The following is a 25,903-nucleotide window of genomic DNA, read 5'->3' on the forward strand; positions in this document are numbered from 1 at the left end:
CTCACCGGGAGGCACAAGACTCAAAGCCAGCTGTTGGGACCACCGAATGTTTTATTGTCCGCCCCTACCCCGCCGGTCAGCGGCAGCCGCATTCGTCCACCACCATGTCCTCGTAGTGTCGCAGCACCACGTTGTCGCTGTTGTCGAAGAAGAGCACGGAGATAGGCGAGAGGCGCGCGGGCACGCAGCAAGGCAGGCCGCCGTGGGCGCCAGGAGCTGCCGAGTACATAAGCGCTCGCAGAGCTGCGTGGTTGAACGCTGGGGAGCCCGCGGCACCCAGGGCAGCCGGCAGCGCGCATGGGCCCTGGCAGTAGTTAGCCATGAAGCCGCGCGGTGCGATGATCCAGTGGTGCCAGCCCACCTCGCGGAAGCTCACGTAAAGCCGCCGCGCGCGGCACGGACCGCCGCCCACCGCGGGGGTTACCTCACGCCGCGGCCGGGCCAGGGGGTGGCAAAGGCGCGGATCCACGGTCACCAGCAGCAGCGCGGCCTCGGCCAGGAGCGCGCAGGCGGCCGGGCCCCGGGGGCGCAGCACCAGCGCCAGGCGCAGGGTGCGCGGCGCCGAGGCGTTGCGAGCCCAGGCGGCGTCCAGCAACTCGGCGTGCACTGGCGCGCGCAGCGAGGACACGGCGAGGCGTAGCGGCTCCGTGCGCTCAGACATAGACCCCGGCTCCGCCGCGAGCGCCACGCTCAGCTCCCATCCGCCCGCCGGACCCGCGGCCCCCGCCACCGCCTCCGCGAAGCGCAGCTCCAGGCGCGCGCGGCTTGGGCGCTCGTCGGGTTCCACCGCCGACAGGTCGAAGACGACAGTCCACTCGGGACACGAACCGGCGGCCGAGGTGAGCTCCGGGGGCTGTGCAGGCGCACCTGGGAAGGTAGGGGGCGGCTCAGCTCCGAGGCTTGACTGGGGGCAGGGGCGAGTGGTGAGCCTGGGGCCTTGGAAGGGGGTGCTGGGTTGAAGGTGGGGGAACTGCCTGGAAGGCTTCGGAGGGTGTGCAGCGGCCGTAGTGGGGGAGGGCTGGGCTGCAAGCAGGGGCCCGCGGGCGGGAATAGGGGCGGAAGGATGTTGGCGGGGGTCGGGCCCATCTGCTGGGAGGCATCAAATGGTGTGAAGTCGCGGAGGTGGGGGCAGGGCCTCGGCTGCAAGCAAGGGGGTCGTCCTAGGTTTGCGGTACACCCCAGGAGTGTCCGCAAAGTGTAGAGAGCAGGAGGGGATCTTGGGGTGGGGACACTAGGGGCCGCTCCGGCCTCTCCGGCCACGTTGGAGACTCGCGGCGAGCAGGGCGCCCCGCGGGGACACTGCCTCTCCCCAGTGCAAGCCCTGCTCACCGCGGTCCCGGAGGTGGCGCACAATGTTTCCGGCGACCCCCAGCTCCTCCACGTGGCATGGTCGCGGGGTGGCCCCCGGGGACGTCCGCCGCGGGCCTACCCTGGTCTCCTGGGGGTCCTGGCGGCGGAACAGTCGCCACATGACGGGGGGCACGGGCCGGGGCGCTGGGGCGCCCCTTGGCGCTTCGCGCAGCCCGAGGGCCTGGAGCAGGGCAGCGGCGGGGCCCGGGGGCGCAGGAGCGCGGACAGGGGGCGGCGAGGGCAGCAGCAGGGCCAGGAGGAGGAGACGGCATCCAAGGCGGCAACGCGGCAGGGGCATCTTCCTCCCAGACGGCGGACGGACGAGTGGGACTGGGGCTGGGGCCGCCGCGCCCTCGGACCTGAAAGGCTGGGGGCGGGACCGGTGTGACCGGGATGGGGCGGGGGCGGGGCTGGCTGGGACTGGGTGCAGGGAAGGGGCGTGGTCGAGAGTAAGGGGTCCGGGGAAGGGGAAGGCCTTGCAGTGACCAGGGTCGGGGGAGGGGGCGGGGCTGGGTGGGGTTCCGTCTGGGCGGAGTTCCGACCCGGGGTCCCGGGCGGGGTGGGGGTCGCGCGGCTCAGAAGTTCTTGTCCTTCACCAGGCCGTTCCTCAGCGGCTTCCTGAGGGTCAGAACCGGGCCAAGTTAGCGTGAGGAAGTCCACGCCCCCGCGCCCCCCTCTGTCCCGCCCCACTCTCTCCAGATCCTTCGACAAGCTAACCATCCCGCCCTTCCCATCTTGCCCCCTCCACAACTTAGTTCCCAGCCAGGCCCTGCCGCTTCGTACCTTCCTTCTGGAAACTCTCACCCCCTCGGTGTCGGTGTGTCCTGCCCATGCAGCCCACGGCTCCGCGTCCATCCTGGAGCCACACCGCCCCCTGGCAGCCTCGCCTCTCCGCCCCCGGGGTGACCCCGCTACACCTGCTCTGGACTGCCACGGGCTCTGGAGAGCAAGGGCCGCCGCTACTCTGTGCCTCGGCCGGTGGCCTTTCTCCTCCTCCCATCACTGTGAAAATAGCCATGGCCAGAACCCCCCTGCACCTGCCCCACGCAGGCCCCGCGAAGTCCCCTCTCTGACGGTGCCTCTTCCATTCCTGCCTTTTCACAGTAAAATGCAACCAAAGAGCCTGGCATGCCACCTCTCCTCCTTTCCCTCCATTTTATAAAACGAATTATGCAGTGTGCTAAAACTCAGGGCCAGCAATCCACTCCCTGTACTGACTCAAAAGAAATGAAAACAGGGACTCAAGCCAGTGGCATCACTATGATTGGTGCCACCCATTGCAATATGTCATGGTGTCACCCCATCCCCTCCCAGGGTGGATAGGGCTGGCCATCGGGAACGCCCCCCCCCCCCCGAAAGGCCTGGCCCTGCACCTCCTGGCTTGGGGCCCCCCCCCCCGACAACTCCCCACAGCAGTCCCTCCCCTCTCCCAGTTGGCCAAGGACCCCCTCTCTGCTCAGTGGTGGCACCCGGACCCAGTGGCCCACAGCCGATTGGTGGATGACTGCGGAGGGGAGTGGTTGTTGGTGGTGACGAGTTACCACACTGGGTCACAGGTGACACCAACCCTAGGGACGCCACTGCTTTGGCAACCCCTCATCCAGCAGCACTGGCCCACCTGCCAGCCCTGGGGTCATTTTGGTGTCACTCCCTCTGACAGTGTCGGGGTGCAGTCTGCACTCCCCCCCACACACCCCCTAGTGATGCAGCTGACTCATACTTGTGCCCAAATGTTCACAGCAGCACTTCCACAACAGCCCAAAGGTGGAAACAACCCAAGTGTCCATCAACAGATGAATTAATAAACAATGCGTCCATCCATACAAGGGAATATTACCCAGCCAGACAGAGAAGGAAGCACTGACCCACTCTGTAACACAGAGGAACCTTGAAAATCTGATGCTGAGCGGAAGGAGGCAGACACAAAATACCACATATTGTGTGATTCCATTTATATGAAACGTCCCAAAGAGGCACATCCACGGAGACACGAAATGGCTCAGTGGGTGCTGGGGAGGGGGAACGAGGAGCGACTGCTAATGGGTACGGGCTTTCTTGCGGTGTGATGAGAATGTTCTGCAACCAGGTAGAGGTGGTGGCTGCGAAATGTTCACTAAATGCCACTAAATTGCACACCTTAAAATGGCAAATTTTGTTACGTAAATTTCACTTCAATAAAAAAAAAGAACACACACACAAATCAATCCAGTATGTGCCCCCTTAACCCCAGCTTAAGATCACAGGGAAAGAAAGACCTTTAAACTCTAAACAATGTAAGAGACAATATCTGAAACTGTTCCCAAAGATGTCTTTTGCTACAACTTGCATTTGTAAAGAATGCAGCGCTATTTGAGATCCGCCCCTTGGGTAACATATGATTCATGCTTGGCTACTAACCTAAAGGTTGGAGGTTTGAACTCACTCAACGGCACCACAGCATAAAGGCCCGTGAGCTGCTTCTGAAAGACCACAGCCTTGAAAACCCTACGGAGCAGTCCGACTCTGCACACACGGGGTTGCCGTGAGCTGGAATCAACTCAACAGCAACTGGACAGCCATAGGTTTTGTTTTTTGTTTTTGTTTTCCATGCACCCTGCTACCCCCCGGGGCAGATAAATTCTGTGTTCCCTGGATGAGTTCGCGCGGCAGGGCTCTGGGGACCTGCCAGCCGGGGGTCTGCTGGGGCCCACTTTACTGGTCACGACCAGGGGTCTTCCGCCCGCTTCTTCCCCTTTGCTAATACTCTGCAGCACCTTATTAAACAACTGGCCAGCCTGCGGGCACTGCCTGCAGTCCCAACCAACAGTCAAGCCGGGCACTGCTCCCCGGCCGATCCGGGGACTGCCCGCTCATGCCGTAGCGAATATCACTCTTGGTAGGAGTTGTTCATGTCGTCTAGCTTATCTACTAGAGTACTAAGATCTCTGAACAGGTAATACATTCTCCTGGTCTGAACACCAGAGAAGTCCCTGGGTAGCACAAATGCTTAAGGCACTCTGCTGCTAACTGGAAGATCAGTGGTTCAAGTCCACCCAGAGGTGCCTCGGAAGACAGTCCTGGTGACCTACTTCCTGAAAACCCCGTGGAGCCCGGTTCCCCTCTGACACATGTGGGGTTGCCATGAGTCGGAGTCAAGGGCAACTGGTAAACACCAGCCCGTACAGAAAGCTCACAGCGCACCTGTGCTACCCACAGCTATTGGCCCTCCACGGTTTCTTGCTTTTGTACATCCTCACACATATTTGAGCCGCCCCGCCACCTGTCTTGTCAGTATGTCGTGCTGTGGTGGCTTGCATGTTGCTGTGATGCTGGAGGCTGGCCTACCACCATTCCAAATACCAGCAGAGTCAACCACGGTGGACAGTTTTCAGCCCAGTGCCCAGATTAAGACTAGGAAGAAAGGCCTGGCAATCTATCTCCAAAAATCAGTCAAGGAAAACCCTAAGGATCACAACAGAACTCTGTCTGATAATAGTGCTAGAAGACAAGCCCCCAAGGCTGGAGAACATTCAAAATACACAGTGGCCGCAACCATGGACTTGAGTATAGCAGTGACTGTGCGGATGGAGCAGAACTGGGCAACGTTTTGTTCTGTCGCACGTGGGGTCACCATGAATAGGAGCCAACTCGACAGCAGCTAACAACAACATCCAAGCCAGTGCGAATGTGTATTCCCCCTCTTTCCACCTGGCTTGGTTTGAGAACCCTGTAGAACAGAGTCTTTCATGGAACGTAAAGATCTTCCGTGGAAAGATAGTCCTGATCATATCAGTTTGCTCTTCTCTTGGCTGAAGCAAGATCCCTGGTGGCACAAATGGTTTGCACTCAGCGGCTAACTGAAAGTTGGTTGGTTCGAAACCCACCCAGCAGTGCCAAAGAAGAAAGGCCCAGTGATCCACGTCTGTAAAGATTACAGCCGAGAAAGCCACATGGAGCAGTTCTCTCTAACACATGGGGTCACCAAGAGCTGAGATCGACTCCATAGCAACGGGGTGCAGGATGGCTGAGGTGGGCACCATTCTGTGTGTTCAAGGAGCCAACTCATGAGTTCTGTTAAGGTCCCGTGAGCTTGTCTGTCCTATGTTTGCCCACTTCTCTGGGTTTGTTGGTCTTTCTCTAACCTTTATCTGTGCAGAGATAAGCCTGAGGTGACGTCTCCCATCTGTCACTGTCTTCTGGCTTGGCTCACAGTCCTTCATGCTGAGGCGGCTTGTGTGTGGCCAAACTAATCAGCCTTTGTGACGTCTGGGTTCTTTTCTGAGTTCAACAGGCCTCCCAATCCTTCTTGTTGTTGGTTGCTGGTGACCTTTCAGAAGCAGATGGCCAGGCCTGTCTGCAAGGCACCTCTGGGTGGGTTGAATCACCAACCTTTCGGCCAGTAGTCAAGCACTTAACTGTTTACGCCACTCAGGGACCCCTCTCCCAATTCCTAGATGATACCATTTCCCCGTTTGGCTTGTAATACGATTCCACTGTTTCCATTTCTCCATTTATATCTTTGATAAGGAGTCCCTGGGCAGTACAATGGTTAACACATTCAGCTGCTAAACTAAAGGCTGGAGATTTGAGTCCATCCAGAGGTGCCTTGGAAGAAAGGCCTGGTGATCCGCTTCTGAAAAATCAGCCATGGGAAACCCTACAGAGCACATTCTGCTCTGACACACATGGGGTGGCCATGAGTCAGAGTTGACTCTACGGCGACTTTTTGTCGTTGCTGTTTTTTCTCTTCGACAGGAAGGGAGTTCACGCAGGAGTATGATGTAAAACAAAAATCCATGTTAAATCTTTCCTCCAGGGGGTGGCCACGTGTCCTGTCACTAAACATCCTTCCTTCCCCACTGGGGGGTCATTATTTTACTCGGATCCACAATCAATGCCCTTGGAAGCAGCAGTCAGGAAATCAAACCATGTATTGCACTGGGCAAATCTTCTGCCAAAGACCTTTTCAACATCTTAAAAAGTAAAGATGTCACTTTGATGACTAAGGTGCACCTGACCCAAGCCATGGTTATCTTCCATCACCTCATATGCATGTGAAAGCTGGAAGACTGAAGAAGAATTGATATATTTTAATTACGGTGTTGGTGAAGAATACCAAACACACCATGGACTGCCAGATGAATGAACGAATCTGTCTTGGAAGAAGTACAGCCAGAATATTCCTCAGAAGCAAGGATGGCAAGAGGGACCAGGCCCTGGAGAAGGACATCATGCTTGGTAGAATAAAGGGCCAGTGAAAACCAGGAAGACCCTCAGTAAGATGGACTGACACAGTGGCTTGAACAGTGGGCTCCAACACAGCAATGGTTGTGAGGCGGCACAGGAACGGGCAGCATTGTACACAGGGCTGCTATGAGATGGCACCTAACAACAACAGGATGCTGAACAAGTTTCAGCAGAGCTTCCAGACTAAGAGAGACTAGGATGAAGGGCCTGGCAATCTACTTCCAAAAATCAGCCAGTGAAAACCCTATGGATTACAGTGATCCAGTCTTCAACTGATCGTGGGGCTGGTGCAGGACTGAGCAGCGTTGCATTCTGTTACGCATGGGGTTGCCATGAGTAGGGGCCAACTCCATGGCAGCTGAGAACAACCACGTCTTAAAGGACTAACCCTCCCCACTTTTTAAAATGATTTATTTTGCTGTTGTTGAGAATAAACACAGCAGAACATACACCTCCATTTTTTTTTTTTCAACCAGCATTTTCCTGGTGACTCTGGCTTTTCAGCACAACCTTCAGAACACCCCCTTCCCCTCAAAAACAGCTGTTAGTTTTTGGGCTTTTTGTTTCTTCTGGAGGGGAGAGGAGAGTAACTCAAGGCAGGTGGCCTCTTCATGAAATCAAGAGGACATCTTTCCTTTCAGACTCCACTATGGGAAAAGGAGAATCACGTGTGACGGTGGATGACAGAGGGAGACAAGGTGACACAGGCAGGTTCTGGATGTTTCTGGTGGTTAAGAGGGGCTCATTAAGATTTCCCAAGGCTTTTTGCCCTGAGTTGTCCTCAACCACAAAGGGCAAATGTTCAGGAGAAGCAGTGGGGCAAGGATGGAGTCGAACTTGAATCTTTTAGAAGATGTTTGAAGGGTCCTGTGGATGGCTGGTGTTTTACCTACAGCTGTTGGCAGAGAAATGCTACAAGTGGGTGGCTCTAATGAACAGGAATTTCCTTTCTCACAGTTAGGAGGCTGGGAGTCTGAACTCAGGGCGCCAGCTCTAGGGGGAGGCTCTCTCTGTCAGCTCTGAGGGAAGATCCTTGTCTCTTTTCAGCTTATTTTTCTCAGTTCCTGATGATCTCCACATGGCATCTGTCTTCCCGTTTGTGCTGGCTTGTCTCTGTGTCTAATCTACTCTTTTTATAGCTCAGAAGTGATTAGGTTAAGGTCCCACCTACACTGACACGGTCTCATGAACAAAGAAAACCCTATTCTGAGATGGGATTATAGCCACAGATATAGGGGTTAGGATTCCAACATATATTTTGGGGAAACACAATTCAATCCACAACAGCTGGATGGTCCAGGGAGCACTGTGAGCTGGTGGGGGGTAGGGATGTAGGAGACGTCACTGTGGATGAAACATGGGCCAAGAAAGAGGGGGGTGAGGGGATGGGCAGTGGAACAGAAAGAGCTTTGAGAAAGGAGGGGACCATGGGACTCAGGAGCAAGGAGGGATGGGCTTGAAGGGCATAGAGACTTACAAAGAGAAGCCAGAAGCGGCAGGTTGAGAAGGGTGCCGAGGGCGTCTCTCCTTCGAAGTCTTTGAGCAGTGAGGGGGTGGGACCCCTGTGCGAGGTGGTGGTGGCTAGCATGGGCTGGAGGTTCCTGCCTACCACCTCAGCTCTCTCAGGCACACAGGAAGATGACGGAGGGTGGGAGAGACACTGATGGCAGTTGAGGAGCAGAGGAGTGTTGGGGTTCCAGGGAGAGGGGGTGCTGGATTGGCCCTAGCATCGCCAAGGCCCCTCTGGGGCTCACAGTTCTCCAGCATTGTCAAGGACTGAGAACTGGATTTTCAAAGCAGCAGGGTGTCACTGAGAGAGTGGGGTGAGATCCCCTCGATGGAGGGGGCTTCAGACCCGGCACTGGGTTGCGGCGAGAAGGGCTGGGCCGAGAACGTGGCTGGAGCCCTGGGGGCTGAGCGCATTGGTCTGAGAGGATGGTCTCCCTGCTACTCCACCATTTCTCCTTCCTTCCAGAGCTTACTTTCTTATTTTTCTTTGTTGTAGGGTAATTATGTTAAAATATGAGCATGCAGACATTAAAAAAGATAAGGGAGGTCATGTGAGGATAAAAATTAGACAATAAATAAAAACTCTAGAAAAAAAATCAGCACTTGAGGGTGGGGTGGGAGGAGACACGTTCTCTTTACAGAGCTGTTACGCACGATGCATCTGCCCTCCAAGTCAGGAATGGGAAAGAACTGACACACTCAACTGCAGAATGAAGCTGTGGTCTTGAATTTATAGCTCGTAATGTCTTCAAAATTGGGCTGGGCATCAAGTGCCTTTTCCTGAATAGGCCAAGGAAGGTAAGTCCAGTTTGTTTTTTTAAAGCTTCAACAAAGCTCTGTGGCCAAGCAGTTGGGGGAGGGATACGCTGTCATGGGAGTACACCCAGCTTTTCCTGGTCCGATCAGAAAACTTGGGCCCACTGGAAGAAGATAACCCGATTTGCTGGGCCCAGGAGCTGAGGCCTTGAAGCTGGGAAAGACGGCAGGGTAGACAGAGCCAAACAGGGTGAGGAAGGGTGGCTGCTCATTAATTACCTTTATGATTTGCTTCTTGACTCCAGACTTGTTTGAAACTGGTCCTGAGTCGTCATTCGCACACCTAATTGAATTTCGATCGATAGGGTCTGGATTACCCTGGTTCTGGGCAACTGAGGTTTCCCTTGTGGCTTTAATCAATTTTTACACATGTCGCTGTGCTCAAAAAGGTAGGATGTTAATGTAAACTGTGGACTTTAGTTAATAATAAAGCCAGTCCAGTTGCCATCAGTTACGACTCATGTGTCCCTGGGTGGTACAAATGGTGAACGAGCTCGGCTGCTAACCAAAAGGTTGGAGGTTCCAGTCCACCTAGAGGCACCTCAGAAGAAAGTCCTGGCAATCTACTTCTGAAAGATCACAGCCATTGAAAACCCGGAGGAGCACAGTTCTACTCTGACAAACATGGGGTCGCCATTGGTTCATAATAATGTATCGGTTCACTGATTGTAACAAATGTACCACAGGAATGCAAGATGTTCATGACAGGAAAAGTTGTGTACAGGTTGAGAGGGGGGATATGGGAACTCTGTACTTCCTGCGCAGTTTTTTTGAAACCTAAAATTGCTCTCAAAAATAAAGTGTGGCACTTAAGAAAAAATACATGTATGTTCATGGATTGTGCGATCCTGGTTCTGTGCCTGGTCTGTTTGAGTGAGGGGTGGGCGGAGAAGGGGCTGTTCTTCCTGTGGTCCTGGCATCCGAGGTTTAGGAGATGTCATCTGGAATGTTCCAGGATGAGAATGACACCTGAATTTCTGTTCCTGCCCTTTCACTTAAAACCTTTATGTTGCCCTGAAGTTGAAGTCTTTGTAACGAGCATAAAAACAAGCCAAACATGTCACCATCGAGTTGATTCCAACTTATAGTGACCCTATAGGACAAAGTAGAACTGCCCCATTGGGTTTCCAAGGAGCAGCTGATGGATTCAAACTGCCAACCTTTTGGTTAGCAGCCAAGCTCTTAACCACTGTGGCACCAGGGCTCTGTAACCATTAAAGAGCTGGATTTTTAAAAGCCCACTCTCATAACTGCCGTGATTATTCTATTTAGGTTTGTTTTGATTCCTAACATTTGGGATTCTTGCTACCCTCTTTTTTTGCACTATTTGTCCTTTTACTCGCTTTCTTTTCCTTCTTTTTTGCCTTTTATTTTGTTGTAACTGTTCTTATTCCATTTTACTCTCTACATACCAAAAGTTTTAACAAACATACTTAATACAGTCTCTACCGTCCTGAAAAAATACAGAATCTCTCTATCCTGTTTGTTGTGTTGCTGGGTGCCGTTGAGTTGATTACGACTCACTGCGACCTCGTCTAACAGAGTGGAAGTGCCCCATGGCGTTTTCTAGGCTGTAATCTTTATGGGAGCAGATTGCTAGGTCTTTCTTCCCATGCAGCCACTACATGGGTTCGAACCACCGACTTTCCAGTTAACAGCCGAGTGCTTAACCATTGCACCACCAGGGCACCTTCTCCATCCTGTTAATGATACTTAATACTTTAGTTCTGATTCTTTTAATCTCTCCAATCAGACATTTAAAATTTTTACCCAGATATGTGTCAATTTCTTGCCAATCTACCTTTCGGAATAATGTTCCTTCTTTCTGAAACATACCTTTAAAAGAAGATTGGTTCGCGGTAAATTTTCTTAGTTTGTGCTTGCCTGAGTGTCCTGTATTTCTTTCTTCTGAATATGTTTAAAAAATTGTGTACAAAGTTTCTGGGTGACTGTACTCCACTGTGTTCTAGCTAAGGAACCCTGGTGAAGCAGTGGGTAAAGTGCTCGGCTGTTAGCCAAAAGGTTGGTGGTTCGAACCCACCAGCCACTTGGCAGCAGAAAGATGTGGCAGTCTGCTTCTGTAAAGACTACAGCCTTGGAAACCCTGAGGCAGTTCTACTCTATCCTATAGAGTTGCTATGAGCCAGAATCAACTCGATGGCAATGGGTTTGATTTTTTGGTCTTCTAGCTCGCCTTGATTTCTTTGGGTAAGTGACCACTTTTTTCTCTGACTGCTTTGTACTTTCACTGTGATATGCTCTGGACGGGGACACCCTTTTATTTATCTTACTTAGGATTTATGTCTTGTCAGTTCTGGAAAGTTCTCATATCATCCCTCTCCTCCATCTATTAAAACGATGTCAGACCAGGTGATTCTTACATTCTGGCTTTCAGATTTTCACCTATTTATGCTGAATTCTGGGTAATTTCTTCATAACTTTCAATCCACCCATTCTCTCTTCAGCTGTATCTTTTGAGCTTTAACATCTGTAGTGGGCTGGATGGTGACCCCCAAAAGATAATCCATGTCCTAATCCCTGCTACCTGTGAATAGGATCTTATTTAGGAAAGGGGTCTTTGCAGGTATGATTAAGGATCTTGAGATGGGATCATCCTGGATTATTCCTGGGGGCCCTAAATCCAGTGACGGGTGTCCTTGTAAGAGACAGAAGAAAAGACACAGAGGAGGCCATGTGACGATGGAGGCAGAGATGAGAGTGATGTAGCCACAAGCCCACGACACCTGGGGCCACAAAAGCAGGAAGAGACAAGGAAGGATCCTCCGCTAGAGCCTCTGGAGGGAATCTGGCCCTGCTGACACCTCGATTTCAGGCTCCTGGCATCCAGAACTGTGATAGGATAAATCTCTGTTGTTGAAGCCATCAAGTTTGTAGTCATTTGTTACGACAGCCCTAGGCATCCATTTTTGATGGTCTCTCATTTCTTTCTTTTTTTAATTAGTTATTTTTAATACATGTTTCATTTCAGAATAATTTTAGACTTGCAGATGTGTTACAAAGATAGCACAGAAAGTTCAGTTTACCCTTCACCCAGCTTCCCCTAATGTGAATATTTAAGTTTCCACGATACATCTGCCACACTAAGAAACCAACATCAGTATAATGCTATTAACTAAAAACCAGGCTTTATTTATATTTTACCAATTTGGTCATAAATGTCCCTTTCCTGTCCCAGGATCCCACATTGCATTTAATGTCACGTCTCCTGTCCCCTCTGGTCTGTGACATTTCTCAGTCTTTCCTTATTGCTCATAACCATGGCAGTTTTTGAGGAGGACTGGCCAGGTGTCCTGTAGACTATCCCCCATTCTCATTCCTTCCTATCCAACCTATTTTATATCTAACTATGATAACTCTAGGGCAGTGGTAGTTCAGGGGTAGAATTCTCACCTTCCACGTGGGAGACCTGGGTTGGATTCCTGGCGAATGGACCTCATGTCCAGCCACCACCCGTCTGTCAGTGGAGGCTTATGTGTTGCTCTGATGCTGAGCAGGTTTCAGTGGCACTTCCAGGCTAAGACAGACTAGGAAGAAAGGCCTGGTGATCTACTTCCAAATATGAGCCCATGAAAACCCTATGGATCATAATGGTCTGATCTGCGAGTGATGGTGGACATGCGTAGGACTGGGCAGCATTCTGTTCCATTGTGCGTGGCGGTGCCAGGAGTGGGAGCCAACTGGATGGCAGCTAACAAAAACAACATAACTGTAGTCACTGAATTCCCTGGAGAAGAACTGAAGTCCACTGTTGGTTTTCACAGAGCTGATGGTGGCAGCTGTGTCCTCATGTAAGCGGGAACTTTTGGACTGAACTCAAACTCTGCTATTCTAGTGGAAATACTGCTGCGCTTGGATGGGGATGCCCAGCCCCTGCCCCACATTCTGCAGAGATGTCCTCAGGGAAGACTGAGCCTCAAGAGGCTGGGGTAAGGAGGTCTGGCTTTCTCTGTGCCTTGAGCTCTGCATTTGAAAGGACGCCTCCACAATGCATTTGGAGTCCCTGGGTAGTACAAATGGTTAACACTTGGCTGCTAACCAGAAGGTTGGAAGTTCAAGTCTACCCAGAGGAGCCTCGGAAGAAAGGCCTGGCGATCTTCTGAAAAATCAGTCATTGACAGCCCTATAGAACAGGTTCTACTCAGACACACGGGGGTGCCAGGAGTTGGAGTTGACTCAGCAGCAGCTGGTACAGTGTGTCGCCACTGTCGAGCTCTCTCACGGCAAGAGAGGCAGGGGGATCGCTTGGATTCTTCAGCAAAGCAGGCCCCCCTGTTCTCTCCGTTGCCTCTGGAAGCCTCAGTGAGACCTCACGATCCCCACACAGAATTCCCAACCTATGTTCACAGGCAAATGAGCCTCGATTGTGACTCCTGACTCCCCCTCCACCACACTTAGTTCTGCCCAGCACCCATCATGGTGAGCAGCAGCCAGAGCCCAAAATTTCAGAGCCGTGGTCTTTGAATCTCTTAGCTCTGTTTCATTTACATCCAAAGAAAGCCTGACTTGTTCCACCTCTGACAGAGCTGGAATAAGACCTCACTCCACGTCCCCCCACCCCGGCTCCAGCAGTCTGGCTGTGCCCCTGTGACAATGGTGGTGGCCCCCAAGCTGGCCAGTTGTCCTCAGCCGTGGGGGCCACTGCTGCATGCAGCCCTGGCTGTCCCTGGTCCATTTTGCACTCTCTGCCTGACCCTGCTCCAGACCCAGGCAGGACTTTTAGCCTCTGCCCACCCCACATACACGTCACACGTCACACGTCAGCTCAAGCTCAGGGCTGCAAGATGCTTGCAGTTAACAAGTGAGGCTTAAGGGCCCCCATGACCCCGCTCTCTGCTCTTGCTACCCCTCCCCCACATCTCGAGCCTTTAAAGGGTTTAAAAGTAAACCTCTGCTGTCTCATCTCTCCTGTCCTGGACCCCCTAATCAAACTCTGATCTTCACAGCTTCCCTGAAACCATTTGCCCCAGGTCACTGAGGACCCCTGCCCCTGCCAAATCAGAGATTCGGGCCTGGCACCACCTGGGCCCCTCAGCAGCCTCCCACCCATGGCTACCCCTTTTAGAACACTCCCTAGATTGCCTTGGGGAGCTGCCCCCTGGCCCAGCTCATCACCTCCATCTGCCTCTGCCCTCCGGGGCACTCGCCTGGGTGGGGGCCTTCTGACACCCCCAACTCATCCTCAGGATGTTCCTCCAGGGCCTTGGTTCTCTGCCTCCCTAAGACCCCCACTGAAAGGAGCATCGAGCCCCCTGCCTCATCTTGGACCCACCTGGGGTCCAAGTCTAGGATAGCATGAGGGTGTAGTGTGGACTGAGCGTGGGCTCTGGCTGCCCTGGCATCCCAGTCCCTACCTCCACCGCTCCTTCCTGTTGGAAGGTAGGTTGGAAGCCAGCACCCAGGCTGGCTCAAGCCTCCTCAGGACCTGGGCCCTACAGGCCTCTGCCCCACCCTGACAGGACTCCAGACCCTGATTCTGCCCTCGCTGCTCCCACCTCCCTGCCTCTTCAGCCCCTCCTGTTTCTGTCCCCTGCAGCATTAACTCTGTCTCCAGGCCAGCTGTCCACGCCTTTATTGCAGGCTCGGCTGTGCACGTGGCCCAGGGCAGTCTCTGTCTGTCCGCCTGGTCCATGTCTTGACCTGCAGATGGTGGACGGCACTCTGCTTAGGTCGTACCCGGGGCTGGCGGGGCGCACACTCACTCGTCTTTGCTGGACTTGGAGCTGGGGGTCTCCACCACAGAGTCGTACTCCCGCACATCACTCAGCTCCCGCATCTGGCCAGTCAGCACCTTGGCAGCGAAGGCCACGATGTACTGTGGGGGAGGGGTAGGTAAGGCTGCAGGACGGGCTGTGGGGGCCCTCCAGGAGGAGAGGGAGGAGATGGAGGAGGGAGGATGGGGAGGAGAGGGTGGAGGGGGTCAAGGTGGGAGGGCTCACCAGAAACCAGTAGAGGTTCATGAGGGTTAGCGCCAGTAGCAGTGAGTTGAAGAAGAAGTAGAAGGGGATGTCGGGCACGGAGCGCAGGCTGCAGTGCCACGTGGCATACAGGACCTTGAGTGGGAACCAGTATAGCCGGAACCAGAACCTGGGGCGGGGGGGAAGCAGGAGTGTGGGGTGGGCGGGACTGTGGGGGGCGCAGCCTATGCCTCCTTGTGACCCCACCTGCTGTCCCTGTCCTGTCGCCAACCTGTCCCCCCACCTACCCCTTCCCTGTCCCATTCTTTCCCTGGGCTGTCCCCATCAGTCCTTGTCCGTCCAGTCTTTTCCTTCGTGCTCCTCAACCCCATCCTGGTCCCGCCCCTTCCTGGCTCCCTGCTCTGGCCCCACCCCTTCCTCTTCCACCCTGCCCCTCCATTCCTGGCCCCGCCCCCGCCCCTTACCAGCTGACACTGAAGCTGACACAGCCCAGGTCGGCGGCTAGCGCGTGCAGCCGGTGGTGGGTGCCTCCCCTGAACTTGAAGTAGATGTTGAGCTTGGTGAACTCCAGCTGCACATCGCTGATGTCATGCAGGAACAGCACGAGGACCCCTACGTTGTGGTACCTGGGGGTAGGGGTGGGCAGCTCATACTTGTTGCCCCGGCCATGCTGTCCCTGCTAGGAACCCCTGTCCTGGCCCCCGGGTCAGTTCAGGCGCCAGCAGTCAGCACCTGCAGCAGCCCTGGACCTTGCCCTCCCACCTCACTGTCCCCATGGGCCCACGAACCTCCTGACGGTCGGTGCCTCTCTGATCCATCCTTATCTCCGTGACTCCTGACCTTTGCCCACATCTCACCAGGAATGCCTTCTCATTTTGAACACAACCAGATGACGCCCAGAGGTGTAGCCTCAATGGCCCAGCTACCTGCACACTTGCCTAGCAAAAGCCACCTTGACGTCCCAACTGGAGTTTCTAAAGAAGCCCTTGCCCCTCCCCTGCCTTTCCACCTCCTAGCCACTCTGCCAAGGGGCCTGGATGCAGCCCCCAAAGTCGGCCACTCTCCTTCACCCCATACCCAGTCCCCACCCCTCTCACCCTGTCCCTGCTATCCTCCCAACAGCTCCTGTGCTCCTGCCCCAGGACATTTGCACATGCTATTCCTGTTGCCGGTGTCCCTAGCACCTTCCTTCACCTCCTTTCAGCCTATGCTTACCTGTCATCCCAGAGCCTCCATCTAAACCTCCAGTACCCCCACAGTCCTCACCCTCTGACTTGATTTCTTCCCATAGTTCTTATCACCTTCAAATAAACTGTTGATTGATTTATTTTTTTTTTAATCTTTTGGTTTTATCATCTGTCTCTACCCTCTAGTGCAGCGCTGTTCCATAGAACTTTCTAGAACGATGGAGATGTTCTGTACCTACGTTATCCGACATGGGAGGCACCAGCCACACGTGGCTGTTGAACACTTGAAATGTGGCTAGTGTGACTAAGGAAACGTTTAGTTTTATTTACATTTAATTCATGTAAATTGAAACAGCCCCTGTGGCCAAGTGACTTTACTGGATAGCACGGCTGGAGCAGCTGGTCCAACGGAAACAGAGCCTGGGCAACATCCATTATTTTCAGTTTTCTAGCATCCACGTTTAAGAAAAAGTGAAAAGAAACAGTTGTTACGGGCTAAGTTATGTCCCTCCAAAATCTGTGTTGGAATCCTCACCCCTATACCTGTGGGCGTAATCCCATTTGGGAAAAGGGTTTTCTTTGTATGTTAACGAGGCCTTATCAGTATAGGCTGTGTCTTAAACCTACTTATTTTTGACCTATAAAAGGAGCAGTTTAGACACACAGACAAGCACAAAGGGAAGAAAGATAAATGCCTCGTGGAGATCCAAGGAACCAAGGGAAGTCGGGGCTGGAGAAGCTGGAAGAGACAAGGCCCTTCCCCCAGAGCTGACAGAAAGAGGCTTCCCCTAGAGCCAGCACCCTGAATTTGGACTTCTAGCCTCCTGAACTATGAGAACATAAATTTGTTCTTTAAGAACACCCACATGGTATTTCTGTGACAAGCAACACTAAGAAACTAAGAAAAAAGCTAAAATTAACGCTAATGATATAATTAACTCAATCTATTGTCATTTTAGCATGAGCTCAAGAACAGTTGGACCAGCTGCTCCAGTCTGGGGTGGTTTCTGCTGGGATCTGAGGGAGCTAGGTACTGGGATGGGGTTGGGAGCTCCCTGTGCCCCTTTAATCCCACCCTGCCCTCTGTGGGTCTCCTCCCTCCAGCCTCTCCCCTCGCTGGGCCTGTGACCCTGACCCTCCCCATGGCCCCATCCCAGTCCCATGCTCACCGGAAAGCGTACGAGGAGACGATGAGTACTAGCGTGACCACGTGGTGGACAAGCATGACCACCGAGTCCTTGCGCCAGGCGTCCATGTAGAGCGTGGCGTAGATGGAGTGGCCATAAAAGCTGCCCTGCAGGAGGTAGGCCGCCGAGATGTCCCGTGGCACCGCCATGCCCGGCTTCCAGTCTGCGGAAACCCCCCGCAGGCAGTCAGGGCCCATGAGTGCCCCCTGCCGCTTCCCAGGTACTGCCCATTTCCTGTTGCTAATTCTCTACTAGTTATTTAACAACAGACTTTATATTTTAGAACCACTTTAGGGTGATAGAAGAATTGAGCAGATAGAACAGAGTTCCCATATGCCCCCACCACATACGCGCGCGCGCACACACACACACACAGTTTCCTTAGTTATTACAAAAAAAAACAGTTGCTGTCAAGTTGACCCTGACTCCCGTCAACTTGGTGTATGTCAGGGTAGAACTGTGATCCATAGGGTTTTCAATGGCTGGTTTTTCTAAAGTAGAGGGCGAGGCCTTTCTTCTGAGGTACCTCTGGGTGGACTGAAACCTCCAACCTTTTAGTAGTCAAGTGCTTCACCATTTGCACCACCGAGGGACAAATACTTCTCCCTGGTTATTATCATCTTACATTCTCTGGTCTGTTTGTTACAATTAACGAACCACCACTGGTACGTTGTCACCAACTGCCTCTCAGTGATTTTTCAGGAGTCTCCTCTTTATGGACCCAGAGGACCCTTAGCCGTGACGTGTCTCACTCACTTGTACTATTTCCGCCACCACCCCGGCCCCCTACTTCCCACGTTCTCCTCCAGGCAGCTCGGATACCCCTGTCTTGCTGGCCTCTTGGGCGCCCCTCTCTCTGCAAATCCCCAACTTGCAGTGGAGGCAGAATTCACGGAACGCCCGTAGTGTTGCTGCAGTGGGGCTCCCTGCTCTGCCTTCCCTCCTTCCCCAGTGTCCTGGCACACCCACTCACCCACGCCAGGCCCTTTGCCTTTCCAGTGACACTGACCCCCAGCTCAAGACGGGGGCTTCCCCAAAGCCCTCCCCACACCTTGTCTCCGCCACCCTGGCCACATCAACCTGCAGCCTTCCGGGTTGTCCCCCCTCCAGATGCTCCTTCTCTGCCCACCCCCCCAAAGCTGACCTCCATCCGGGGCCCTCCCCACATCAGGCTCAGTGACCAGCAGCCAGGCCCCTATGTCCCCCCAGAGTTTGGTTGCCCCGATGCCTCCCATGTCCCACCTTGGTAACAACTCCTCATCCACACAATGAGACCCACCTGGACCCCCATACGGAGGATTCCCTCCTGGCTACACCTGTGCTCACCTCCCCTTGTCCCCGCCACCCCTACCCTGGTTCCTGGTCCTGGCACTGCTGTGTCCCATTCAGCGCTGCCCCAGCACCTCCCTGGCCTCTGCCACCTGCTCCTGAGATCCATGCTACCCACGTAGTTTTACTCCACGACCCAGCAATTCCGCTCAGAGGTATGTACCCAAAAGAACTGAAAGCAGTGATTCAGTTTGTACACCAATGTTCACTGCAGCACAAATCACAGCAGACAAAAGGCAGAAATGACCCAAGTGTCCATCAACAAATGATGGATAAACACAATGTGGTCCATCCATACAATGGAGTATTACTCTGCCATAAAGAGAAATAAAGTCCTGATACACCGCACAGTGAAGATGAAAGCTTGAAAACATACTCAGTGAAATAAGTCAGACACAAAAGGCCACATACTGTCTGATTCCATTTATATGAAACATCCAGAACAGGCAAATTCATAGAGACAGAAAGTGGACAAGTGGCTGTCAGGCTGGGGCAGGGGGATGGGGAGTGACTGCTAATGGGCACGGGGTTTCCTTTGGGGATGATGAGAATGTCCTGGAGCTAGATAGAGGTGGTGGTGGCACAACACCGTGAAAGGACTAAATGCCACTGAATGGTTCACTTTACAAGTACAGTCCCTGGGTCGACAACTAGCCAAAAGGTTGGCAGTTCACAGCTACCCAGCAGCGCCACGGAAGAAAGCCCTGGCAATCTGCTTCTGTAAAGATTACAGCCAAGAAAACCCTGAGCAACAGTTCTATTGCTCACACATGAGGAGGCCATGCAGTCAGAAATGACTCAACTGCAACCAACAACAATTTTTTAATGTGAATTTTAGCTCAATTTAAAAGGTGTAAAAAAACTAGACAACAAAACAAGCACAATTCAGATTTCACGGCCCACTCCACGCCCTGCTTGAACTACACCCAGGGCTTCCCAAAGCCCTACAGCAAACCCACATTCCCAGCCCTGCACTTGTCCTCAAGCTGCCACGCGGGGACCTTGTAGATGGTGATGCTTCCGGCCCTTAGCCTTCCCTCTCTCCCACCCCACCAGGGGGCACTGTCCCTCTCAGCCTTGGCCCTCTGGCCGCTCCCTTCACTGTTGTCCCTGGGCTGGATCTGCCCTCAGGACTCCTGCAAGGGATGCCCCTCCCCCTGTGTAAGGCCCCCGGGTGGGGGGGTGGGATGATGGACTGAACACCCTCTACCCACATACGGCTGGAGCTCAGGAGGGGACAGAGGAGACCGAGGACTGCCAGTCCTGCTGACAATGGGTGTGGACATGGGGGGCGACATCCCAGCTACCGTGGGGAAGGAGAGGACAGGGTGCAGTGACCTCAGGGGAAGGACACCAAGTCCTCTGCGTGCTAAGCTCTGCGTGGAAATGAGACACCTGTCCCGACATCAACCTGGCCAGGTACCTCTATTTCACGGGTGCCAAGGACACGGCACAGGGGACTGTACACACCGGGTCAGCGCTGCCTGGTGACAGGCTTCGAAGGCTGTGGAAGGATGGCTTGTACAAGCCCCTCAGGTCCCCGTTATAGATAGAACTGTGTTCCCCAAGAGGGTGTGCTGAAGTCCTAACCCTGCACCTGTGACAGTGACCTTGTTTGGAGAAACAGTTCTTCTTTTGTCATTGGTTAACGAGGTCATGCTGCTGTAGGGGGTTAATCCTCGTCCTTTCTGAGTGGGATCTTATAAAAGGGGAACACGAGCAGGATAACAGGGTCACACACCGGTAAGACAGACACCGTGTGAGGATCCGCTACAAGCAGTAAAGGAATGGCAAGAGCTGCAGCACCTGCTAAAAGCCAGGAGAGACGCATGGGACAGATGCTCCCTCAGAGTCTCAGTAGGAATCAACACGGCTGATACCCTGATTTGGACTCCCAGCTTCCAAAACTGGGAGACAGTAAATTTCTGTACTTTAAAGCCCCCGCTTTGTGGTACTTTGTTATGGCAGCCCCAGGAGACTGAGATATTCCCATCTTATGGGCCAGGGCTGCCAGCCTTCTAGATCTCTGCTCCCCAGAGCTCTTTGCTGGCATTCTTCCTGGTCTGTGGGTGCGCCACCCCCATTCAGCCCAGATTCAGGTGGTGGTGGTGGTGGAGAAGGGGGTGTATATAATTTATTGCCCAAACTGGGCACTTCTGAGAGTAACCATCATCACCAGCGTTCAGGGAGGCCCTGTGGGGTGACCTGGGCTGTTCCAGTCTCCAGGAAGAGGGTCACCTCACCTGGTCACAACCCCTCTCACCTACGCACTCGAGACCACCAGCTGGTACTCCTGTCTCCCGAATGATGGGCCCCCAGACCTGCAGTTCTCTCTCTCACCCTAAAAGTCCCCTAAGAGTCCCTGGGTGGTGTGAACAGTTAAGCACTCATCTGGTAACCAAAGAGATGGCCGTTCTGGTCCATTCAGAACCAGTGGAAGAAAGGTCTGCTGATCTACTTTTAAAAACCCCGTGGAGCACGGTTCTATTTTGACACACATGGGGTTACCATGAGTCAGGGTTGTCATGAGTTAGGGTTGACTTGATGGCAACTGGAAAAAGCCTCTCCCTGGGTCTCCAAGCTCCTCCACTACTTCCACATTTCACTTCAAATGTCTTACGACCCACCCCAGTTCTGCCCCCACCCCCGAACCTTCTGTCCCAGAGTCAGCTGGTCCCCACCTTTGCTCTACCAAGCCCTGGCAGCACCCACCGGCAGACCCCGAGCCTGCACCTGTATGTGCCCCCACTGACTGGTCTCATTTCTGACCATACACATGTTCTGGGTGACCCAGCTTTAAATGCTACCCCCACCTCCAGACTCTGGTGTCAGGTATTGCCGGTATCTCCACGGGTGGCCCAATCCAGCTCCTGGTCTCCCCCACACCACCCCCGTGGGACCAGACCCTGGTGTCATTCAACCCCCTTCTCTCTTGTACCCACCTCTGGATTGACAGCAAACTCTACAGGTTCCACCCTCAAACTACTTCTTCAGTCCATCCCCTAGCCCTCCCAGCCTATCCAAGACCCTCCCCTGATCTCAGATGCCGCCCAGGGGTCCTGTGGCCACCACAATTGGGTCACGTCCCTCCTCTGCTCAAGACCCTCCTGATAAAATCAAATGCTCACTGTGGCCTCCGTGAAGTCTAAATGGTGACTCCTCTCGCTGGGCCTGGCCACACGGTGTCCTTGCTGCCTCCTAATATGCCAGAAGTTGGTCCATCTGACTCAGGGTCTGCCTGCCTGCACCTCCCCAGACACCTCCAGGTCCTCACTTAAAAGCCATCATGGGGCCGTGTCGCCTGGTGGACAATGCCCCTCCCTCCCACCACACCCAGTCTCCCTGCCTGCTTGGTTTTCTTCATCAGCACTAATCTCACTCACTGTTCACTTTCTGCAGCCCCCAGGAGGTCAGCTTCCCAGGGCGGGGCTTTCTCCGTCCTGCTTGTGCCTGGCACACAGCTAAACCAAACACCAAACCCTTGAGTCGATTCTGACTCATGACGACCCCATGTGTGTCAGAGTAGAACTGTGTTCCATAGCGTTTTCAATAGCAGATTGTTTGGAAGTAGATCGCCAGGTTTTCTTTCGAGGTTCCTCTGAATGGACTCAAACCACCAACCTTTCAGTTAGCAGCCGAGTGTGTTCACCCTTGGCACCGCCAAGGGATTCCTTCTGGCACACAGCAGGCACTCAATAAACATGTTGTAAGAAACAAGTAACTCGAAGGGCCATTACATAACTTGTGGGGAGAAACCAGAGACAACTCCACACCTGGGACATTAGGAGGGCGCCACTGTGGCTCAGCCACGTGAAGGAAAATTGAGCACCAGCTGAGGCACACGCTGGGGGGCTGTGCAGAGGGCTGAGTAAGCCTGGGTACCCACAGCGCAGGGGTTCCATGCCAGCCCCCAACGTAGGCTGGGCATGTCCATCCACTCCAATCACAGAGCCACCGGGGCCCCCCAGGCTGCTCAAACACACGGCAGGGCTGCAAACACCCTGAAATACCATTCACATGTATCCCTGGTTCACGGTCGGGGTTCAGTGCAGGAAGAAGCCCGCATCTTCCCATCACAGACAATGGTGATGCCTCCTCGGCCCCCTCCTCACCCCTTGGCCAAGACAGGTTACCCAGAGCTCAGGCATCAGTGACCTACACCTAATCCTATCAATCAGCTCTGCCAGAACATACCAGAGCCAGCCACTTCTCACCATCCTTATCTTCTCCTCAACCTAGTCCCTGGTCTCCCTGGGCTCTGCTTCCCTCTTGCCCTGAGATCTTCCCGTCTCCACACAGCAGCCAAAGGGACCTTTATAAACCCAGGAAACCCCACCATGCCCACCCCTCACTTAATACCACCCCATTTGGAATGAAATGCAATCTCGGCCACCTCTCCTTTCACCCACTCACACCAAGACCGTCTCAGGGCCTTTGCATGTGCTATTCCTGCCACCTGGACCCCCACCTCTGCAATGAAGGGGTCACCTCCTCCAGGATACCTTCCCCTTTCGCAGGGTTCCTACCGTAGAAGACGGAGGGCGGGTCGTGGAAGAAGGGGTAGTCGGTGCCAAAGAGCAGATAGGCACTGTAGCTCCAGGCGCCCAGGTAGAAGAGAAACTTCCAGGCACTCTCAGGCATCTTGGCAGCATCTCTGGGCTGGAGGCGGCACCGCTTAGCCAGGGGCTATAGGTGAGAGGGTGAGCGGCCATGGGTGCTGGGCTCCAGGGGCCACTCATCCAGGGCAGGGAAACTGAGGCTGAGAATTCCCAAGGCTGGGCGTCCTCAGGGAGGGCAGAAAGGGCCCCTGTGCTCACAGTCACCCAAGCGTAACCGGAGCTGGTGCACGGACGCCAAGGACTAAAGTTAGTGCCCAGCTGTCTGGGCACTGCAGTACTGGGGAGGGGGACAGTAGGACCTCAGGGCCTCACACAAAGGGAGACCAGTAGGGACAGCAGGGGTAAGCTGGGAGGTACGGGGGAGGTGGGGGTGTGATGGGGAGGAGAGAATGTAAAAAGAGGCTGTGAGGGCCACGGGGCAGCTCAAAGAAGGCAAGGTGGGGGGAATACAGGAGTGCCAGCTGAACTTGGGGGGTTGGAAAATCAAAGCAGTACTCATGGGGGGTCATAAGGTGAGTGGGGAGAACTTGAAGGAAAGGAGGCACCTCTGAGTGGGAATTTGGGGGGCCCAGAGAGGAATGGGAGGGCCTAGGGAAGTTGCGGGTGGGAATGTGGAAGGGCCCATGGGAACTGAGGGGAGACAGAGTGAAAAGAGAATAAGGCTGGAGGGAGAAAGAGGGAAGGAGATAGGAGAGGGGTGTCATAGTTGAGGAGGGATGTGACCAGAGATGACATCAGGGAGGACAGAAGGGCCAAGCGCAGAGGAATTTCAGGGAGGACTCAGCTGCACCCTGAGGGGGTTTGGTGCCCTTGGGGTCCCAGGTGGGAGGCCCCTCTCTGGGGGTGTGGCTCCAGCATTGCTGGGAGAACCCAGCCCCAGCTGAAGGGGCTTTGGCTGAGGGGGCTGGAGCCAAAGCGGTTGCCAAGGAGACAGCCAGAGCCAGCTCCGGTAACCCCCGGCAACGGGGCTGCTGCCAAGAAGATGCATTTTGGAGGCTGGGGCAGCCCTTCCGCCCTGTTTCTTGGGAAGGGCGAGCCCTGAATTGGAGCACACACCCCACCCACTTGAAAGTTGGGGAAGGCTGAGGGTGGGAGATTGGCCTAGGGCCTCCAGGACAGAGCAGAGGACAACCTCGCTGCCCCCCATACGGCTCTCTCAGGGATGGGTGAAGGAAGCCCGAGCTTACTCTTGAAGCCACATCTCCTCCTGAGCCCCCTGGAGTTTTCCAGCAGGAAATTGGGAAGACGGGAAGGGGGGAGAAGTGGGAGGAGGAGATAAAGCCAGATAAGGACCAAGGCTGACGTATGGAGGGACCCTTCTCACGCCCTGCCTTCTCATTCCTAAAGGAGAATACTAGACCAGGGCGGTCCGTGATGTGGGTGACAAGTGGGTGGGGGTGGGTACAGCGGCCCCCAGAGACAACAGCCCACCCACCCCCCAACCTAACAAGGCTCAGTCTCTCCCTGGCCAGCAGAGAAAGGCTCCTTTGTTGGTTGCTGGGCACTCTGTCCCCGCACTCCTGCCAGACTGGGGCGGGGTGACCAGGCGGTCCCAGGCGGCCTTTCCACTCAGCTCCTGTAGTAGCGACCCCTCCTCTGGGATGGGCCACAAGCCAACGTCGCCCCCACGGTCGTCCGACGCTGGGCGGATGGGCAGATCCGCCACAACCCCTCCAGGCCCCTGCCTGGGAGCCCGGCCACCTGGCTGGTGCAGCCTTGGAGGCAGCGCTGTCCAGCCCGAAGCCCCGCTGCGTCTCCTCCCCGACCCTTTGCCACCGCTGGTCGGACGGTGGCGCTGACAACAGGCAGCGCAGCCAGTAGCCGGGCAGTAGTGCCTCTTCCCCGTCACCGACAGAGAGCAGCGGGCAGCCCCACCCGCGGCTGCTCCAAGGGCGCTAGCATCGCTGGCGCAGAGCTCCCCTACGTCCCCGCTCCCCTACCCCGTTCGGCCCTGCCCGAAGGGGCTCGTGGCGGCCAGGGCCCCCCACCGTCCCAGACGTCGTGCCCTGGTTTCCCCCACGTCCCAAAGTCCCGGCCCACTGAACCAATGGGAGCCCCATCCGCGCTCGGGACCCGCAGCCGAACTCGCCCCAAGGGACGTACGAAGGTCTGGGGTTCCCCTCGTGCCGACCTCCCAGGCCCAGGCTCCGTCCAGGGCCCCCACCACACTCATCTGAAAGAGGCGCGCGATGGCCCAGGCTCTCCCCTTTTTCCCAGTCACCGACCCTACCGCTCTCACCCCAAAAAGGTGCGCGGTGACCCAGGGTCCCCCCGTCCCTGTCCCCGGATCCTAGCACTCACTCGAAAGAGGCGCGCGGTGGCTGCCGCGCGCAGGGCGGTCCAGCCAAGAGCGCCGAGCGCCAGCAGCAGCAGCTCGGGCGGCGCCAGGTGCGCGTGCTCGGCCAGGCCGCGGCGCGCCAGTCCCCAGCCGCAGTCCCCGCAATCCCGCGCGGCCGCCAGCGCGCTGCCCCAGCCGCGCCGCACCAGCTGCGCGTAGCTCGGCATGGGCTCAGGACCCGCCGCAGGCGCCGCCGCCGTCCCCGCCATGCCGGCCCCGCCCGGGTCCTGCTCGCCGCCTGCGCCTGCCGTGCCGCGGAGCCGCGCGCCTCGCGTCACGCGCCGCAGCCGGGCCGGGGGCGTGCGGCCGGACGCGACGGAGGGGCGGGGCCGGGTAGGCTCCGCCTCCGGGGGCCCCGACTGGGGGAAAGCTCGGGGACCGCCGAGTCCTGGGCTCCGCGTCTACC

The 25,903-nt window shown here is 55.1% G+C and overlaps 3 protein-coding genes across 3 annotated transcripts in view; all 3 read right to left on the reverse strand.

Moving 5' to 3' along the window:
* FKBP8 (FKBP prolyl isomerase 8) overlaps positions 1–24,103 on the reverse strand; it is a 281,109-nt gene extending 257,006 nt beyond the window's left edge. The window contains exon 1 of the mRNA XM_049877479.1: positions 24,100–24,103. The gene's annotated coding sequence lies outside the window, so the exon portion shown is untranslated. The remainder of the gene's footprint in view (positions 1–24,099) is intronic.
* On the reverse strand, positions 43–1,758 carry GDF1 (growth differentiation factor 1). The gene is made up of 2 exons (XM_049877481.1): positions 1,330–1,758; positions 43–867 (listed from the first exon to the last, which is right to left on the reverse strand). Exons 1-2 carry the CDS (start codon positions 1,646–1,648, stop codon positions 77–79), a joined length of 1,110 nt encoding a protein of 369 aa, XP_049733438.1. The 5' UTR covers positions 1,649–1,758; the 3' UTR covers positions 43–76.
* On the reverse strand, positions 1,870–25,729 carry CERS1 (ceramide synthase 1). Its single transcript, XM_049877482.1, has 7 exons — positions 25,461–25,729; positions 23,067–23,226; positions 17,194–17,374; positions 15,302–15,463; positions 14,859–15,006; positions 14,622–14,734; positions 1,870–1,968 (listed from the first exon to the last, which is right to left on the reverse strand). Exons 1-7 carry the CDS (start codon positions 25,704–25,706, stop codon positions 1,926–1,928), a joined length of 1,053 nt encoding a protein of 350 aa, XP_049733439.1. The 5' UTR covers positions 25,707–25,729; the 3' UTR covers positions 1,870–1,925.
* Between the last annotated feature and the right edge of the window lie 174 nt (positions 25,730–25,903).

The sequence above is a fragment of the Elephas maximus genome, chromosome 3 (genome assembly GCF_024166365.1).
Source record: "Elephas maximus indicus isolate mEleMax1 chromosome 3, mEleMax1 primary haplotype, whole genome shotgun sequence".
Classification (NCBI taxonomy): Eukaryota; Metazoa; Chordata; class Mammalia; order Proboscidea; family Elephantidae; genus Elephas; species Elephas maximus.